General features: G+C 56.4%; 1 protein-coding gene across 4 annotated transcripts; it reads right to left on the reverse strand.

Annotated features, from left to right (window-relative positions):
• Positions 1-6,279: 6,279 nt before the first annotated feature.
• GFI1B (growth factor independent 1B transcriptional repressor) lies at positions 6,280-18,425 on the reverse strand. 4 transcript variants are annotated; one of them, XM_042245515.2, is made up of 7 exons: positions 18,338-18,425; positions 10,865-10,983; positions 10,254-10,394; positions 9,575-9,843; positions 8,872-9,009; positions 7,806-8,064; positions 6,280-7,023 (listed from the first exon to the last, which is right to left on the reverse strand). In XM_042245515.2, exons 2-7 carry the CDS (start codon positions 10,962-10,964, stop codon positions 6,845-6,847), a joined length of 1,086 nt encoding a protein of 361 aa, XP_042101449.1. In that variant the 5' UTR covers positions 10,965-10,983; positions 18,338-18,425; the 3' UTR covers positions 6,280-6,844. The 4 variants fall into 4 exon arrangements, with proteins under 4 accessions (XP_042101449.1, XP_014949605.2, XP_042101448.1 ...); XM_015094119.4 differs by having other exon boundaries at positions 7,806-7,971; positions 9,575-9,846; XM_042245514.2 differs by having other exon boundaries at positions 9,575-9,846.
• Between the last annotated feature and the right edge of the window lie 262 nt (positions 18,426-18,687).

Below are 18,687 nucleotides of genomic sequence, written 5' to 3' on the forward strand. Positions count from 1 at the left end.
TTTTCTCTTTTTTAAAATTTTGTTTACTTTTGGCTGTGCTGGGTCTTGGTTGCTGTGCATGGCCAATCTCTAGCTGGGGAGAGCAGGGGCTACTTTCTAGCTGAGATGCTCGGGCTTCTCACTGCCGTGCAGACTCCAGCAGCCGCAGCGCCTGGGCTCAGTATTTGGGCTCCTGGGCTCCAGAGTGCAGGCTCGGGAGTGGTGGCTCATGGGCTTAGCTGCTTCGTTGCACGTGGCATCTTCCTGCATCAGGGATTGAACCTGTGTCTCCTGCCTCGGTAGGCAGACTCTTTACCGCTGAGCCACCAAGGGAAGCCCGGGCCGCTTTTTCTTTAAGCCTTGCAGAAGGGCAAAGCAGCAGCAAGCCTGTTCTGTGGCCCGAAAGGCTGGGCCCTGGGAGAAGCCGGAGCCCCCAGCCCACACCTCTGTGGGGCCCCTTCCCAGCTGCTCATGCAGCCATGACGTCAAGGGCCCCAGGGTCCTCTGAGACCTCTTGTCCCTGGCTCTTGTCATCTGGTTGAAGTGGTTGGAAGTCTCCCTCCCTCCCTCCCTCTCTCTCTGTCTCTGCTTCTCCCTCTCTCCTGCTCTCTGGGACACCAGGCCCCCTGATAACACCGGGAAGGCGCTATCGGCCTGGGAGCATCCTCCCGCCAAAGCCCGCAGGCCTGCTCCACACCAACGGTTGGCAGCCGGCACCGTTTGATAAACTTTATCAGGCAAAAACCTGAGCACGGCCGCTCAGCGCAGCCCCTGTCTCAGATTTCCCTCCTCCTACCTTCCTGCAACCCCCTATCCCCGCCGCTAGAACCTGGGGCCCTGCCCGTCTCCTGGCTGGGGACCAATTCCAGCCAGACCCCTGGCAGATGGGAGGGGGCAGCCCTGCACCCGGCTAGGAGGGAGATCTGGGGGTCCAGGGTCCAGCCCACCATCCCCAGGCCAGGGGCTCCTCCATTAGGGGTTCCACCCCACCTGCCACAAAGGAGCCAGGGGCCCTGACAGGGTGCATATCCTGGGCTTCTCTGGGACCTCCTGGGTGCTGGCTGCTAAGCTGAGGGTTATGACTGGATGCAGCGTCCGCTAGGAGGTGGCTCTCGGGGTTGGGAGTTGGGGACAAGCCGGCCAGCACTGGTGAAGGAGAAAGGACCTAGCCCCGTGGAGCCGTGGAGGGTCAGCAGCAACCTAAAGGCAGGGAAATGATGTTTGAGCAGAAAGAGTCTTTTTGTAACGCCATTGATAGTGTTATCATGCACGCCCATGATGGAAAAACACAACATACACGCTGAAAGAGAAGGAGAAGAAAATTTGCACCCCCCGACACAGGCCCTATTGATACGCTGCTCTTTATCCTTGCGAACTTCCTTCCGTGTGTAATTAACAAAATGGAATCATATGGTGTATACTGATTTTAAACCACTTTTTCACTTAAGATATCATGAACAGCTTCCTATGTCGATGCGTTTATTCGGCAAAACCTATTTTCTGTTCAGTTTTTTTTTTTTTTTTTTTTTTAGTAAAAAAAATACACACACACACAAATCCGAGTTTCTTTTATTGATAGCATTGAGGGTGAAGTCAACCCTCCTTCCCAGGCTCCAGAAACAACCGCTATCAATGGCTAGCTGTGCCTTCCTCGGATTTGTTTCTCTAAGCACCCACAAACGTACGTTGTGCTGTTTTTAAAGAGTCAGCACGCGATCGTGAAGCAAGCGTGTTTCACTCCACGTCAGCACTCAGGCCCCTTCCGGGTCAGTCCTTGTAAAGCACACTGGCTCTTCATGATGGCTGCTTGGATGACCGCGGTCTGGGTGTGCCAGCGGTCACTTAGCTGATCTCTCCTGGGAGGTTAGGATGGTTCCAGTGTTGGGTTTTTTTTTTCCATTTCCAGCTGGCTTTAGAAGATGACCCAGTAGCTAACCTGTGGTCCCTTCATGACTCTCTCTTTCGTGTGAATTCCTGGGAGTGCAGTTGAGGGTCTGGGGTGAGCACGTGTTGGGAAACCTATGTGCTTGCGGGACTTCCCTGGGGGTCCAGTGGTTAAGGCTGTGCTTCCAATGCAGGGGCTGCAGGTTCGATCCCTGGTTGGAAAACTAAGATCCCACATGCTGTGCAGCCAAAAAAAGAAAAAAAGAAAAATCTGTGCACTTCAACTGGGTTTCCAGGGTTCAGGGGAGGGAACACTGTTGGCCAAAAGGGTAGAAAATGGCCTCGGGAATTCCCTAAAGTCCTCTTGGGAAATAACAGGGAAGACCTGGCTTCCTGTACAGAATCCCAGGGAAGTGGGATGGTGCAGCCGTGACGGTCCCGTGCGTCCACTCTCCATCCCGGGGCCTTCCCTGCCTGACTGGGGGCAGCAGGAGAGACCCAAGACCCAAAAGAGTCTTCCCAAGGCACCTGAGCCTTTGACTGCTTTGGGGGAGGACCCCAAGAGACATGGGAACTGAGCTTCGGAAAGATAATCTGTCTTGGATGATCGGTGTGGTCTGGGGAGCCGGTTGGAGTGGGGAGGTCCTCTCCTAACAGGCTGGGGTCAGCTCAGCCACTGTGCAAATGCCTGGACGGACTGCCCTTGGGAGATGCATTTCCATGCCGACCACTGATTTCCATGGAGGGCCGCCTGGCCTCTCCCAGCGTGTCCCTCAGGGGCTGGCAGGGACCTGGGGATGTCACCTGAAGCTGCCACCACCGGTGGGACATTCCATCGGAAAACTGATTCAAATGTTGCATTCTGCTTCCTGATGTGACCAGTTCATTTTAATATTAAAATACCGGTTTTGTCACGTACCGCGGAGTAAATAGATCCTCCAAGTTGAGTTACGGACGCCACATCTGACTTGTTCCATCCACACCCTTCCAGTCCCCAGTAGCCGGGTCGGTGCCGCAGTCGGGCAACCCCTCATCTCCCACACTTTAGAGGCCGCCGCTGACTCCACGTTTTCCGTAAGCAGGGTCCCCTGGCGTCGCGCACTCAGCCTCACCGTTCTGGTAGGAAGGCCCTAGACCGGAGGGTCAGAAAGCCTGGACTCTGTGTGATCTCACAGCCAATAGGCCTTGTGAGGGGGCCCATCAACTCTGCCCCCAGGGCCCTTTCCCTTGGGCAGGAAAGGGAAGCCCTGGGCAGTCTTCTGGGGGCTGGATAGGCCTTCACATACAGGGACTCCACGCTGGGCATCCCAGATGAGGGGGTGGTAGTGGGCTGGGGCACAGAGAACGAGCAGCTGGACTCCCTCCAATCGCAGCAGCTGGAGGACCCACTGTACCCACATGGCTGGGCCCCCCGACCCCGGCGTGCTGAGTGAAGCCCTGCCATCGCAAAGGCTGAGATGCTCCCACGGGCCACAGCACAACTTGCTGGCTTGTGGGCAGATGCTGACCTGAAGGCCTTCTCCAGGACTGCAGCTCCGCGTGGGTAGCCCATCCTCCCTGGGACCTCCCTGGGGTTCCCGAAGCTGAGTGAGGGGTGGGCGCAGGGAAGGGGTGGCAGGGTGGCTCTGCCCTCCCCCGCCCCGCCCGCACCCTGCGGACTCTTCCCAGGAAGCAGGTTTCACAATCGGATACCTGCCTGTGCGCTGACCCCCTGTCTCTGCAGTGTGTGTGGAGGTGGGGTTTTGGCACCCTGCTCCGAGGCTGCAGCCCCCTCTCCCGCCCCACCACCCTGTCGTGGGCACTGGGTGGAGGGGTCGATGAGCGCAATCCCACTCTCCCAACCTCAGCAGAGGAAGAAAGATGCCTTGTCTTTCTTGAAGAAAGAGCTCCTCTTCCTAGCCCCGCCCTGCCACAGAAGTGGCTGAAATCCTGATATTAGAGTGGTTTTGTTTAGCAAACAAGGAGCATGCAAAGTAGTTCCCCCGTGGGTGTGTGTGTGTATGCGTGTGAGTGTGAGTGTGTGTGTGTGTGTTCCCGTCCTCTGGGAGGTACAGGCTCACTCCAGGTGAGCCTGACTCTGCTGTGTGGCTTTGGGCAAGTTTTCTTCCCTCTCTGGGCCACGGGGTCCCCATGGACGGGAGGAGGGGCCGGAGCAGGGGTCTCCAAGGGCTCCAGGGGCTCCAGTGGATCGGCTGCCAGAGGCTGTCTTCCTCGGACTTCAAGAGCAAGGCCTGCAGGACAAGGATCTGAAAGCCTGCCGAGGAGACCAGACCACCCTCGTATGCAAATCCCAAGCCTCCACCCCACCCTCCACACACCTGACGGGTTTGTGCAGGGGAATTCTTGCTAAAGTAAACAGGAAGGGCCTCTGCAATGAAGTACGCCAAGGGGTCCTGCCCAGCCAAACCCAGAGCCTGGGAGCCCAGGGATTTACCATTCCCCAGGGGCCTCAGAAACCTCTGGACTCAGCGTGGAGCACAGCAAACAGATGTCACTGGGAAGAAAGGCAGAGACTCAAAGAAGACGTGGATCCAGTGACCCCAGCTCTGCACTTACCCGCTGGGTGACCTTGGGCAAGATGGGTGACCTCTCTGAGCCTCATTTACACCCTCTCTGTAACATGGGGTGACGACACCTCCTTTGCAGAGGGCCATGTGGGTCAGAGACAATGTCAAGCAACCTTGGGCCCAGCTTGGCACCCGGAAGTGACTCATTCAGAAGTGTTCATCGCAGCGGGCCAGGCATGGGCTTGGTGCTGAAAGCCAGAGCCCAGAGGGAATTCTTTCCAGCAGAGAGGAAGCTTACCCACAGATAACTACTAGTCCAGGTTCGGTGTGTTCTGAGCTATAACCAAGGAGCCCAAGGAACTCAGTGTTTAGAAGCAGGAGAAAAACTCTGGCTGGAATGACCAAGGGAGGCTTCCTGGAGGAGGCAGCACTTGAGCAGGCCTTGTAGGACAGTCAGGACTTCAAGAGGGCATGTTCATGGCCTAGCAGCACTTACCATGTGCCGGGCCCTGCTCACTGCTGTATAGGCATGGCCTCAGGGGATCCTCCGACAGCCCACAGGGAGGATCCATTCATCATTTTACAAAGGAGAGTCTCATGGCTAGTGAGGGGTCACACCTACTAAATCTCTTCTGCTGTATGAGGTAACAGTCACAAGTTTCAAGGATGAGACATGATATTGTTTTTTGGCGGGGGGAGGGGCATTCTTCTTTTTTTAAACTTATTTTAAAACATTAATTCATTTATTTATGGACTATGCTGGGTCTTCTTGCTGTGTGCAGCTTCTCTCTAGTGGTAGAGCAGGGACTTCTCGTTGCAATGGCTTCTCTCGTTGCAGAGCGCCTACTCTAGGACACACAGGCTTCGGCAGTTGAGGCTTGTTGGCCAAGTTGCTCTGAAACACGTATGAGGTCTTCCCGGCCCAGGGATTGAACCTGTGTCTCCTGAACTGGCAGGCAGATTGCTTACTACTGAGCCACCAGGGAAGCCCCTGGTGACCATTATTCTGCCTACCACGGCGATTCCATTAAGGACCTTGCGATGGGAACGGTCTCCCAGGTGATCCAGGTGGGGCCCAACATGATCACAAGGGTCCTTACGAGAGGGAAGCCAGCAGGTCAAAAGCAGAGGAAGGGGGTGGGCTGATGGGAGGTCAGAGTGATGCATCTGGAGATGGAGGAGGTGACCACAAGCTGCGCGATACAGGCAGCCTCTAGATGCTGGGAAAAAGAGGCAACAGAGTGTCCTTTGAAGGTTCCAGAAGGAACCAGCTTCCAGACACCCTGACTTCTACCCTCGTGAGACACCCTTTGGATTTCTGACCTCCACATCTGTAAGAGAATGCCTTTGTGTTTTTGTTTTAATTGTTTTGGCCACGCTGCGATCCCTGGGTTGGGAAGATCCCCTGGAGGAGCGCATGGCAACCCACTCCAGTATTCTTGCCTGCAGACTCCCTGTGGACAGAGGAGCCCGATGGGCTGCAGTCCACGCGGTCGCAAAGAGTCGGACACGACTGAGCGACTAAGCGCCACAAACTGCGCGGCATGCAGAATCCTAGCTCCCGAACCAGGGGTCGAACCTGCGCCCTTTGCATTGGAAGCGTGGAGTCTTAACCACTGGACCACCAGGGAAGTCCCCCTTGGTGTTGTTGGAAGCCACCAAGTTTGTGGTGACTTGTCATAGCAGTCACAGGAAACTGAGAGAGCCCCCAGCTGTGCCCACCTGGCCCCTGCCTGCCGTCTTGTCACAGGGGTCTCTCGTGGCTGTGCCCGGCACTTACCAGTTTGGTCTGTCAGCGTGTCTGTGAGTGACTACAGAGCTTTTTCTGCTTTTCGAGACTGCACCATCCCTCCCCAAAGCCTCAAGCACTAGTTTATACCCAGTAGGTACTGAACAAATGCTGGTCAAATGTAAGTAAAGGGGTGTCTTTATTTTTATTTACAGCTGTTGAGAGGAGCAGGCTTCTGACAGCAGTAACTGCTGGTTTCCCTGCGGCCGGAGTGCCCGTCAGAAGTGGGGATCAGCAGGCACGTTGGCTGAAGCAGAGGGGTGCTGGGCCTCCCACTGAGGCGGGAGATGGCTCTGACCATCTGTGGCGGCCAGAAAGAGGCCTGCTGAAAGCCAAGCTGACCTGATCCCCGGGGACAGCATATAGGGGAGGATTTCTCTGGGCCCACCTGGGGCTACTCTGGCCTCCTGGGCTCTGACAGGGGCGGTACTGAGCTCCTGGATCTGCAGACAGCATCGGCTTGAAAAAGACCAGCTGCCACACTTTGTGGCAGGGGAAGGGTCGGTCCGGAGAGGGAAAGTGACTTGCTTGAGCTCACACAGCTATCTGAGTCTCGAAACAAGTTTGATGAGTCCTGTCCAGGGCTCCTTCCAGGAGACTGGGCATCTGGGTGTGTGAGACTGGCCTCTGCCCAGGTGGCACGGTCTCGCTGGCAGTCCAGCGGAGAGCCGGGCTCCAGGCAGCCTCACTTGAGGTTGTGCTGGCTCTCACGGTGCCGTCGCAGGTCCACTTTGCGCTGGAAGCCCTTGGCGCACAGCTCACAGCTGAAAGGCTTGAAGCCCGTGTGCTTCCGGCTGTGGGTGATGAGGTTGGAGCTCTGGCTGAAGGCCTTCCCGCACACCTGGCACTTGTGTGGCTTCTCACCTGCAGGGCAGCAGAGACAGGGTCAGGATCATCCGGGCCAGGTGCCCTGCATTTGTTCTCTGGGACTTTATTATGTTTTATCTCACATTCGCTTTTGAAAATTATTAGAAAAGGGAGGCAAGAAAAACTCTGACCACCCACCCCTTCCAGGGAATTGTATTCCAGTTTTAGGGGTAGGGACTGGGTCCAATTTATTTATGAATGGAGCCCAGCACCTGGCCTGGGGCTCTGCACACAAGAGGCACTGATTAACAGCTGAGGAATGAATGAGTGGGGGAATGAATGAATGGAGATACGGAAAACGGATGGCTGGAGGGGTGACTGGATGAGAGAATGAATGGATGAGCGGCTGTGGGAGGGATGGAAGCGTGGAGGCGTGAATGGGTAGCTGGAGGGATGAATGAATGACAAGCGGGGAGGCGTGAGTGGGGGAGTGAGTGGAGGGAGGAGTGACGGCGGCAGCGGAATTCACCTGCCGCTCTCACTTCTCCCCGTGGGTCACAGTGCTGACATTTCGCTCTCTCCTTCTGGTATTTTTTCTGTGCATTTTCTTTCCTTTAAGCAGCACAGCGTCCAGCCCTCCCATTGGAGAGAAGCAGCCTCCCCTGTCGGCCTGACACCCCACCCGCCCTCCCCCCAGCCTGGTCCTAAGGCCTGGACCTTCGAACAGTGATGGGCGAGGATGCTCAGAGGCTCGGCCTGGGCCCTGCGGGGGTGCTTGGAGGGGCTGGGGGGCCCTGGGCTGGTGGGGACGGTGGGGTAGAGCGGAGCCCAGGCCTCACCCGTGTGGATATAGGTGTGTTTCTTCATGTCAGACTTCTGGTGGAAGCGCTTGCCGCAGAACTGGCAGGGGTAGGGCCGCGTGTCTGAGTGGATGAGCAGGTGCGTGGACAGGGTGGACGAGCGCTTGAAGGCCTTGCCGCACATCCGGCACTCGAAGCTGCGCTCCTGCCGGAGGAAACGAGGCCCCGGGGGGTCAGGTGGGGCCTCGCGGCCCGGGGCTGCCAAGCTGGGCGCAGGACTGGACCCGGCCGGGATCCCCTGAGGAACAGGACACTCCGTTGGGGTGGCCTTGAGGAGCAAGACGCAGGAACTCCCCATTCCTGCCCCTCCCAGGAGTGGCCGAGGCCTGGCGGCTGAGCCGGCTCCTGCTGGGGAATCCTCCCTTGTGGTTTGCTTAAGAGTCTGAATTCTGCGGCCCCGACTCTGGCTTCTGCCTCTTACTCGCCACATGACCTCAGGCAAGTCATTTAACCTCCTTGAGACTCAGTTTCCTCATCTGTACATTGGACTAGTGAGTAGTGACCTCAAAGGGTCGTTTGGAGGTTGAGAACTGAGCCGGCAGCTGGCATGACTGGACGTGATCACGAAGGGACGGTCTCACCATCCCGGCCTATTTCTCCACCTGAACTTTCAGATCTACCCAGGTCAGGCCCTCAGGTCAGTTTCAGGCACTTTCCCTGGAATGGGATTCTGAAGAAGGGATCTTGGCATCAGGCAGGGCTAAGTGGATGAGATGAGCATTTAAATCTGACTCCCAGATTGTAAGAGTCAAGGACCTCAAAGGTGAGAAATCTGCTCTGAGCGCCCAGAAGGCGGGGCGGTTCCTCAGCATCCCAGACACCCACCTGAAGTCCCACCTGAGCCCCTAGCCTCTTCCAGTTGTACGCGGGGCCGGCCTGGTCCATCAGGGGCTGTTAAGGGCAGGTGATGGACACCCAGATCGAGGAGGCAGATGATACGGGGTCCCAACCTGTCACTCTCAGAGGCACGGAGAGAGTCCCACCCCAAGTGCCCTAGGATTCCTGGGGAGAGCACCGGGGCTCGGGCGCTCGGCCAGCTGCCCACCTGGGAGTGGACGTGAGTGTGCTGCTCCAGGCTCACGGAGTGGCCGAAGGTTTTCCCGCAGACGTCGCAGGCGAAGGGCCGGGTCCCGCTGTGGGAGCGGCGGGCGTGCACTTCCAGCCCATGAGGGGTGGAGAACACCTGTGTGGGGGGGCGAAGGGTGAGGCCCGGGGGGCTGCGGAGGGGAGGGGGTGCCCAGCTCGGCCATAGCTGGACGTACAGAGGAGGGAGCAATCCCGTGATCACTGGATTGCTGACTGCTGGCGCGTGCTGTGTGTCCCGGGAAGGTCTCTTTGCCTCTCTGTGTCTGGTTTTCCTGGCTATAGAATGACGTGAAGGGGGGGGCATCTGGAAGGCCCCTTCTGGCCCCGTCTGGAGGCTGAATTGTCTGGTGGTTAAGAAGCGGGAGTTGGGCAGAGCCAGGTGGGAATGGTGATTCTGATATCTACTTGCTGTGTATTCTGGGGCAAGTGACTCGACCTTTCTGAACTTTAGCCCTTCGTCCACCTCCTGGAGCTCAGGCACATCGAGTTCTTAGCACAGGGCCTAACACATGGTCAGGGCTCAGAGTGATGATGAAGACGAACACTGTGAATTCTTGATCCCACCAGAGGACCCGAGTCACAGCACAGGGGGTGCCCAACTACAGACACTCGTGGCTGCCAGGGTGCTAGGGAGGGGGTGCGAGCAGGGCCCAGCCGCCCACCTTGCTGCACTTGACACAGTGGTATGCGTCCATGCCCGGGGAATAGTGGAGGCTGAAGTCCAAAGGTGGCTCGGCGCTGGGCACCAGAGGGCTGCCATACAGGCTGACGGAGCGCTCCAGGAAGGCAGACTGCATGGTGGAGGGGGCCTGCCGGTAGCTGTGGCCATAGGAGGAAGCCAGGGCATCCCAGGAGAAGCTGGGCTTGTAGAATGGGGGTGAGTCAGAGGAGGGCGTGTCCCCATCCTGGGGCCGGGACGTCACGGCAGGTCCTTCTGTGGAGGGTGGGGTGCTCATCTAGTGGTGATGCTAAGAACAGGGTGCCCGCTCCCCGCCACCCTCCACCAGAACCCCATGCTGAGGTTTTGGTGTGCAGCCCAAATTATTCTCTGCAGGGGGAAGGTCTGGGTGCTCACTGCGACTCCTCGAATTTTCAGTCCAGAAATGCACCCCAACCCCTGCAGAGCACCCACCTCCACTATGTGGGCCTGCCCACCACACGGGAGTTCTCTTCTGGGAATAAGCTCAGTGTCCTGGAGGGATCCAAGCAGAAGCCAGAGAGCCTGGACTGTCGACCCTTCCTGACTCCACAGCTCCAAGGGACCCTGCTTCCTCGAGCCTGTCCACCCTCTAAGTCCCCTTGTGCCCTCTGGGGCGAGGCAGGGGCCCCTGGGCTGAGCACCTGGGCCTGAGGCCAGCCGGGTCATTGAGCTCTGCTCCAGCTCCAGCTGCGGCTCCCGTTTGAGGTCCGTCCAGCCCAGGTGCTGGTTTGGGAACAGGGAGCTGAGGACGGGGCTGATGCTCGGGACCTGGTCCCCGGCCACTGTGAGCGAGATAAGACAGACTTTAGCTCTGCTTAGAGGTCTGGTAAGAGTAGGAGGATGGGGGGACACCAGAATGACCCACTGTGGCTTCTCCTGGAGACTCACACGCAGGGGCTTCTACCCAGGATGCTGGGGGCAGGGCGGAGACCAGGAGGAGCCCCCCCCACCCCTTGGAGAGCTCCATTTTTCCAAGCACCCAACTTCAGCTCTGGATCAGCCCTCCAATCACAAATCACGTGTCAGCTGCTGAGGACCAGATCCAATCAGGATGCACTCATCACCCCTTCAGGGTGAGAAGAGATGGTGCAGCCATCCATCCATCCATTCATTCAACCAGTATTTACTGAGCTCCTCCTGATTCCAGACTTGGAAGAGCGGCTACTTCCGGATGGGTTTCTCCTGCCTCCCCCTCTTGTGGGGCAGGGAGGCCAACGGGTGCGGCCTCGGACCAGCCTGGGCTCTGACTCACCAGGGCCAAGGGCCGGTGGCCAGAGCAGCTCATCCTCCTGGGCTCGGGGCTGGTGGTAGGTGTGAGCCTTCTTGCTCTTCACCAGGAAGGAGCGTGGCATTGTCAGCAGCGCCCCACACCTACCAGGAGAGAGGGTAAGAAGGGTTAGGTGGGACAAGAGGAAAATGCTCCCTTATGTTTCAGGGCCTCCTCCTAAAATCAGAATCTGTTGACTTGAGTTGGATGAGTGTGCCTGCAGGTTCAGTCACTAAATCATGTCTGACTCTTTGCAACCCCGTGGTCGCCACTCAGGATCGTGTCCATGGGATTTCCCAGGCAAGAATACCGGGAGTGCATTTCCACTTCCTCCTCCAGGGGATCTTCCCAACCCAGGGATTGAACCACGTCTCCTTCATTGGCAGGCGGGCTCTTTACCGCTGAGCCAGCAGGGAAGCCCCTTAAAGGGGCTTGAACAGTGTCTGCTTAAAGTTCGTGTCCACCTGGAACCTGTGACTGTGACCTTGCTTGAAGATAGAGTCTTTGTAGATGCAATCAAGTGAAGCTGAGGTCACACTGGGTTTGGTGAAACCCTAGATTCAATATGACTCATGTCCTTCTAAGAAGGAAATTTGGACACACGACCCAGACACGCACAGGAAGAAGGCCACGTGGAGACGGAGGCAGAGGTTGGAGGGATGAAGCCCCAAGCCAAGGATGGCTGGCCACCACCAGAAGCTAGGAGAGAGGTCTGAAATGGACCATACCTCAGAACCTCCAGAAGGAGCTGATTTTGCCGACACTGACTTTGGATTTCTAGACCCCAGAACCATGAAATAACCCACTCCTGTGTGTTAAGGAAACTGGTTTGTGAGTTTTGCTTTAATATTTATTTGTATTGATTTAGTTATTTCCCTGGTGGCTCAGACAGTAGAGCGTCTGCCTATAATGTGGGAGACCTGGGTTCAATCCCTGGGTTGGGAAGATCCCCTGGAGAAGGCAATGGCAACCCACTCCAGCGCTCTTGCCTGGAAAATCCCATGGACGGAGGAGTGTGGTAGGCTACAGTCCATGGGGTCACAAACAATAGGACACGACTGAGCGACGTGACTTCACATCAGTGGGCTGCACCAGGCCTCAGCTGCAGCTTATGGGATCTTTGATCATTAGTTGTGGCATTCCGGACCCAGTTCCCTGACCAGGGATCGAACGCAGGCCCCCTGAATTGGGAGTGCTGAGTCTTAGTCATTGAACCACCAGGGAAGTCCTGGTGTTTTGTTAGAGCAGCTACAAAGCCTAACGTCCCTCGCTGCTCACTTGCTGGCAAGCCAGTACGCTCCCTTCTAGAAGATCCCAGATCAGATTGCTCCTGCCGCATACCGAGTTGTGCTGGGAACAGAGAATGAAGGCCAGGGGCACCTCCGTTTGTGACCCACTGTGGACCCTGCACCCAGAAAACGGCTTCCACATCCCACTGGAGTCTGCATTCAGAGACCATGGAAACTTGCCGTCTGAGCTCAGGTTTGGGAGTCAGATGCTCATGGGCTGGAATCCCATAACCTCTCTGGACCTGTTATCTTTTCTGTAAGGTGAGGCCTCCGGGTTCCTGGCAAGCCTACTGTATGCACTCAATGCCTATCAGAGGGGAGCCTGGCAGGTGGGCTGCAACGGGGGAGGCCACATCCATCGCAAAACCCGCACGATCATGTAAGTCGAGAGCAGATGCCGCCCTTGTCCACGGGCCAGCCCAGAGCCTGCTCTCCAGGGAAGGAGGGGCCTTTTCTCTCTCCCTGTGGGTGGAGGGGATGGCTGGAGTTGTATGCGGGGCTCAAAGCCCGATGCTGGAGGCCTGAGGTCATTTCGGGCACACAGAAGAAGAGGTCAGTGTCCACCAATCCCAGAGACTGAGCGCTGGGAGCCCAGGCCCAGCACTCAGCCCGCAGGTCAGCGGCCGGGGCAGGGGCAGAGCCAGGCCAGCCTGACTGCCCGGTCCTCCTGGCTTCAGGTGCAGAATCCTCTGGGGCACAGAGCAGCTCCGGCCCCTGCCCCCCACTTGTTTCACCTCCCCAGTCCCAGCCATGAGGGTCTCCTGAGAGGTCCTGGAAGAGAGAGCATCACCAGGTGGTCCTCCGTGTGCCCCACCCCCAGGCAGAAGTTGAGAGGAATTACTCAGTCACTGCCAGTCTGATAGCAGCTCTGCGTGGGCCTGGAGGAGGAGTCACGCTGGGCAAGGCTGCGGGTGTGATAGGGCCAAGCGCGGGAAAAAGAGCGCGGGAAACAGCTCGCGGGGCGCTCCGAACAGCAGCAAGGCTCTGGGTGATAAGGCCGTGGCCTGGGGTGGGGGGCTGGGAGCCGGCAGATTAGAGGGCGCTTGGAGCCCTGCCTGGGGAGCCGTCCCCATCACCCCTTCCCCAAGGGGACGATCCAGAGCAGGCACTAACCGTGCCCAGCCCGCCTGCCCCTCTGGGAGCAGCAGGAGTCTGGGCTGCGGCTGCTCCGCCCTGGGGGCAAGGCTCAGGCCCAGCCCCACCTTGATGGAAGCCTCAGTGTCCAGATCTGCTGAATGGGGATCACAAACCAACCTCCTGGGGCTGCTGTGCTGAAAAAGGACCTTTAATTATTCCAAGCGTGTAAGGGGCCCGGTGTGGTGCCTGGAGGGCCTTAGCCTGCGGAGCAGAGGCTTGGTAGAGGCGGGCGCCACGTGGTCCTGGCGGGTCAGGTGGCATCCCCGGTGCCTGGGCTGAAACCAGCGGGCATGGACGGGCATGAGCCCTGATTGGGAGCTGGGACATGCTCCAAGCCCCTCCCCTCTGGGCCCTGAAATGAGTGGGTGGGACCTGAAGGCCTCTGGGGTCCTGTCCAGCTGTCAGATTTTGACGTCAAAGGCCGGGCTGTCCTGCCATCTTCCCCAGGCTGTGGGGCAGCCGCGGCCGCCTTATCTTCCAGCGACAGTCTTCTTCCTCCTGCCTCCCTGTCTCCCCCGACTCAGGGCTTCCCACACCCCCTCTTCCTTCCCCCTTCTAACTCTTGGGTTCGGGAGCACCCCCCTCTTCTGCCCCCAGATGAGGCCAGACCCTGGGCAGAGTGGGAAGAGACCTCCACACTCTGGAGACAGGCCAGGGGGGCTGGGTTCCCCTCGCCTTTTGTTTTGGGGGAGCCTCCAAGACCGTGGTCTGTCTTTCAATCAAAAGATGATTAAAAAAAAAAAAAACATAGCATTTTATTAGTCGATCAACTAGAACCAGAGGTAGCTGTTAGCTCCGTTGAGCTAGAATACAGGGGGATACTTCTTGCAGCCTCAGCTCCGATGAGCCTGGCCTGTGAGCTGAGTAGCTATGACCCCATTTTACAGAGAAAGAGTTGAGGCTTAGAGACTGGCTCAGGGTCCCAGAGCGAGGCGGAGCTGGACTCAGAGGTCCGCCTCTCAGGCCTCCATGCTCTTGACCATCAGACCACTGTGGTCAGTAGTTCAGGACAGAGGGACCTGAGCTGACCAGCTAAGGAGGAGACCCGGACAGCGTGGGGTCATCGGCTCTGACCCCCACCAGGCGAGGAAGGGAGTGATCGTCGTCGCGGGTCACAGGGGGACACCCAAGGCTGACTGAGCCACGTGGCTTGTCCAGGGCCTCGCAGCGGGGCTGGGCCCATCGCCCCTGCCCTGCAGGGCCTGGACTCCTGGCCCCGCGCTCTGCTGGACTGCGTGCGATCCTTCCAACACTAAAGATTGCCTGCCTGGAGCAGGGAGGGGAAGGCTCCCTGGAGGGGCAAGAGTGGGGAGAGGGGGAAGTCAAATTCTCTATCTTTGGTCTTTTTAGGAACCCAGCTGGCCCCACCTGGGTTCATGAAGAGTTTGGGGTGGAGAGGCTGGCAAGAGAACAGACTTCTTTTAGGAAGCTTCCAGGACCACTTGGGCTCAACCCAAGGAAACCCTTGAGGTCAGCTGATGGGAATTCAGGTGACAACACATCGGCACTTCTGGGGCTTGGGGGCACTGAAATAAGGGAGCAAGGGGGTCCCTGGGTGGGGGAAGGTTCCTCGAGGCTTACTCTAGTGGCACTCCCACTCCCCACCCCCGCCCCTCCCTCCCTAGAATATTTTCTCCGCTAAGCCTGGCATAGTGACATGGCACAGCCAACCCTCCAGCTGAGCCATCAAGCTCTCCGTGGGGGCCAAATGCACCCAGAGAACTTCCTTCTGGCCCCTGTGAGCTGAGTTTAAAAAAAAAAAAAAAAAAACAGGAACCAATCACCTATACTATAGTTAATTAACAACCACACCGTTTTGATTCACACGAACCTGTTCTGAGAAAGAACTAAGAGCAGAGATTGTGAAAGACCAAGATTTCTTCATAAAACAGAGGCCTTGATGGTATCGCAGCCTCCGGAAAGAGCCTCATTGTTAATATCCCTTCAGAAAGCCCCAGTCCTGATAGAGGGTCCCCCCCGCCCCAGCCCCAGTCAGAATCTCGGCCAGTGCTTCTGAAGGGGGGCAGCCCTGCACCCCGACTTCCACATGGAGCCGGAGCAGCTGGCCTGGGGTTTCCACTCAATACGGCACCTCCTGTGCGACCGAATCGATTGCAAGTTCTGTGACCTTGAACTTGACCTCGTCTGCCGCCAACCTGGGGCTTGGTTTTCCTATCTCTCAAAAGGACGGCTGGATTAAGAGATTTCTAAACTTCCCTTTCACTCTAAAATCCCATGCTGGGGTTCGTTGTCTCTGAGCGCGGGACTGACCCACCTTGACTAAGAAACTCATCACTAGGGTTCCCTTTTTGGGAGGGTTGAGAAAGCCTCCGTTGTTTCTCAGCGTCTGCTAGGAGGGACCCCTGGACTTCCTTTATGTTTGAAGACATGACTCAAGGGGAAACACAAACAGACAAACAAGCCAGTCGTTCCATGTAGGAGGCAGGGGCATGGGTCCTGGTCTCTCTCGGGGCCCCAGCAGGGAGTGGCCATTAGTTCTACGGGAAATTTGGAAGGATCTCAAAAGCCTCTTTGTAAATTCAGAGAATGTAATGTTAAAAAGGATCCCTGGTGTTCCAGTAGCTAAGACTCTGAGCTCCCAATGCAGGAGGCCCTGGTTTGATCCCTGGTCCGGGAACTAGATCCCACATGCTGCGACTAAGACCCACCACAGCCAAGTTAAAGAAAAAAAAAGAATGGATGAATCCATCTCTGGGTATATATTGCAAGCAGGGATTTGAACAGATATCTGTACCCCCAGGTTCATAGCAGTATTATTCACAATAGCCAAAAAAGGCGGAAACAACCCAGATGCCCGTTCATGGATGAATGGATAAATGAAATGCAGTCTAGACATACAAAAAGAATATTATTCAGTCTCCAAAAGAAAGGGGATACTGACCCATGCTATAGCATAGATGAACAATGAGGTCATCATACTACTTGAAATTAAGTCAGACACGGAAGGACAACTACTGTATGATTCTGCTCATGTGAGTTGCTTAGCGTAGTCCAGTTCAGAGACAGAAGGTAGCAGGGTGGGGGCCAGAGGCTGGGGGGAGGGAAAAACGGGGAGTAACTGCAGTGGGGACAGAGTTTCGGTTTTTTGCAAGATGAAAAATGTGCTGTAAATGGCCACTGGCCGCCCCTGAGCCGGCCGGTTCAAAGAGGGTGAAAACGGCCAGCTTCAGGTTCTGTGTCATTTACCGCAATAAAAACCACAGGGAGTGAACAAAACATTTCCCCAGCACCTCTAAACCAGAGACTAAGCAGCTCCATGGATTTGAATTCCTTGAAACAAAGGAACAAAAACCCCTTTAAGACAGAGGAGGGGTTGAGAGGTTGTGTCACAGTGAAGCATCGCATATGATCAGGCTGGTTTTCCCGGGTTGGTTGCGGGGGGCTGGCAATCTGACTCCTAAGACTCTCCAGTTGAACCCCCACCCCACTGTCCTGACAGCCTGGAGGGAATGCTCTGCCCTGGTTTTGAGTGGCTCCATCAGTCAAACCTAATCAGGTAGAGCTCTCTGGTGGTTCCCAAGAACTTTTTGCTGAGAAACTGATATTCTGACCCCCAAAGCTTTTTTTTTTAATTTTGGCTGCTTAACTTGCCAGATCTTAGTTCCCCAACCAGGGATGTGATCGAACCCGTGCCCCCGGTAATGGAAGCATGGAGTGCTAACCACTGGACCTCCAGGGAACACCCTCTGCCCCCCAAATCTGAGTTGGAAGAAACCTCACACGTCTTATGCAAAGAATCCTTTCCGAACCACCTCTGAGGACCAGAAACTTGCCCCTTCACTAAGACTGAAATCTTTTTTTTCTTAATGAATTTTACTGGAGTATAGTTGCTTTGGGGGGCGATGGGAGCCATGCTGCACAGCATGTGAGATCTTGGTTCCCTGACCAGGGATTGAACCAGTGCGCCCATGCGCTGAAACTTGGAGTCTTAACCGCTGCTGGGGAAGTTCCTGAAATCCTCTACCCATTGTCCACTAAGAAACGTGTAGGGGGTGAGTCCACGTGGGCAGGTGCAACTTGCCCGGCTTCCAGGTTAATTTGTGCACCCCTCCCCACCACGGTATCTCATGAACACGGTGGATGTTCTTCCCAGAAAAATGTATACAGGCATATACCCACAGTGATTCTGTGTACTGCCCCCCTTAACAAGGCCCAGTTTAGAGCGAGCGCCTCTCCCCATGCAGATTCTGTCTTGGCTTTTCCTTCAAAATTAGGTAGAAGAGGCTAAGGCACCACCTCTCCCCGTGACTTGTTCCTGGAGGCTGGGGATATGGTGGAGATGGCAGCCTCCCCTCCCCTGAGGGGCTCGGATGAGAAGAGCCTCTCTCTCCAAGTGAACCCTCTCCCAGGATCTTTGGTGAAAGTTGCCTGGGACTGTGGATGCTGAAGCTGGGACTCCGTTCAGAGTCCTCAACCCCACACTCTCTCATTTCACAGCCAAGAAAGGCTCAGATTGTCCTGGGGACAGACCCAGTCCGAGCCCACAGGTGGGGCAGTGCGGGGCACCTCCACATGTGACTCGCCTCGCCTGTCCGGGTCCCTGGGAGAGCTGAGGGTGGGTATGACACTGTGCAGGCAGGTGACCTCTGTCATCTTAAAATCAAATCTTCAAAGGGTGCTCATGGGACTTCCCTGGTGGTCCAGCAGTTAAGACGCTGAGCTTCCACCGGTCCGGTTCGGGTTCTATCCCTGGTCAGGGTTCTATCCCTGGTCAGGGAAACTTAGAGCCAAACAAGCAAACAACAAAAACATCCGCGGTGCTCACGCGCAGTTGGAGGAAGATAATTCCCACCAGGTGCGCGGGCTGGAGGCATCTCAGCTAAGACTGCTTCTTTGCCACCTCTTCTCCTCTGGGCTCGAGAGCTGGAAGCCACATTCCACAAAAGAGATTTTTTTCCAGCCCACCTTAGTCTTCCGAGGACTGCCAAAGGGACTAGGTAACCTACTTGGAAACAATCTAAGTGAGATATGCAAATTTCAAAAGGAGAGGCAGGGGCTTCTCCGCACTCACCTGTCCAGAGCCGGTCTGCGGGAAGAACCTGGCTGCGTCTCTCTGCGGATCAGCACCGCCCGGTCAATTCGTGACTCTCGGCACAAATAGATACTTCTCCTTTTTTTTTTTTTTTTTCCCACCCTCTGTGTGTGTGTATGTGTTTTCCTCTTCTGTTCCCCTCCCTGATTTTCAATCTGATTATTTGTGTCAAAATCTGGCGGCGAGGGAACAGCCAATGGAGAGAGCGCCAGGGCGCGGAGCTCTATTTGCTTATCAAAGCTCTCCAGGACTCCCCATTCTCTTCCCTAACCCTTCACTCCAGGAGCTGCACTCTCTCTACGGAAACTTTTAACAACTTATGGATTTTA

This window comes from Ovis aries, chromosome 3 (assembly GCF_016772045.2).
Source record: "Ovis aries strain OAR_USU_Benz2616 breed Rambouillet chromosome 3, ARS-UI_Ramb_v3.0, whole genome shotgun sequence".
Classification (NCBI taxonomy): Eukaryota; Metazoa; Chordata; class Mammalia; order Artiodactyla; family Bovidae; genus Ovis; species Ovis aries.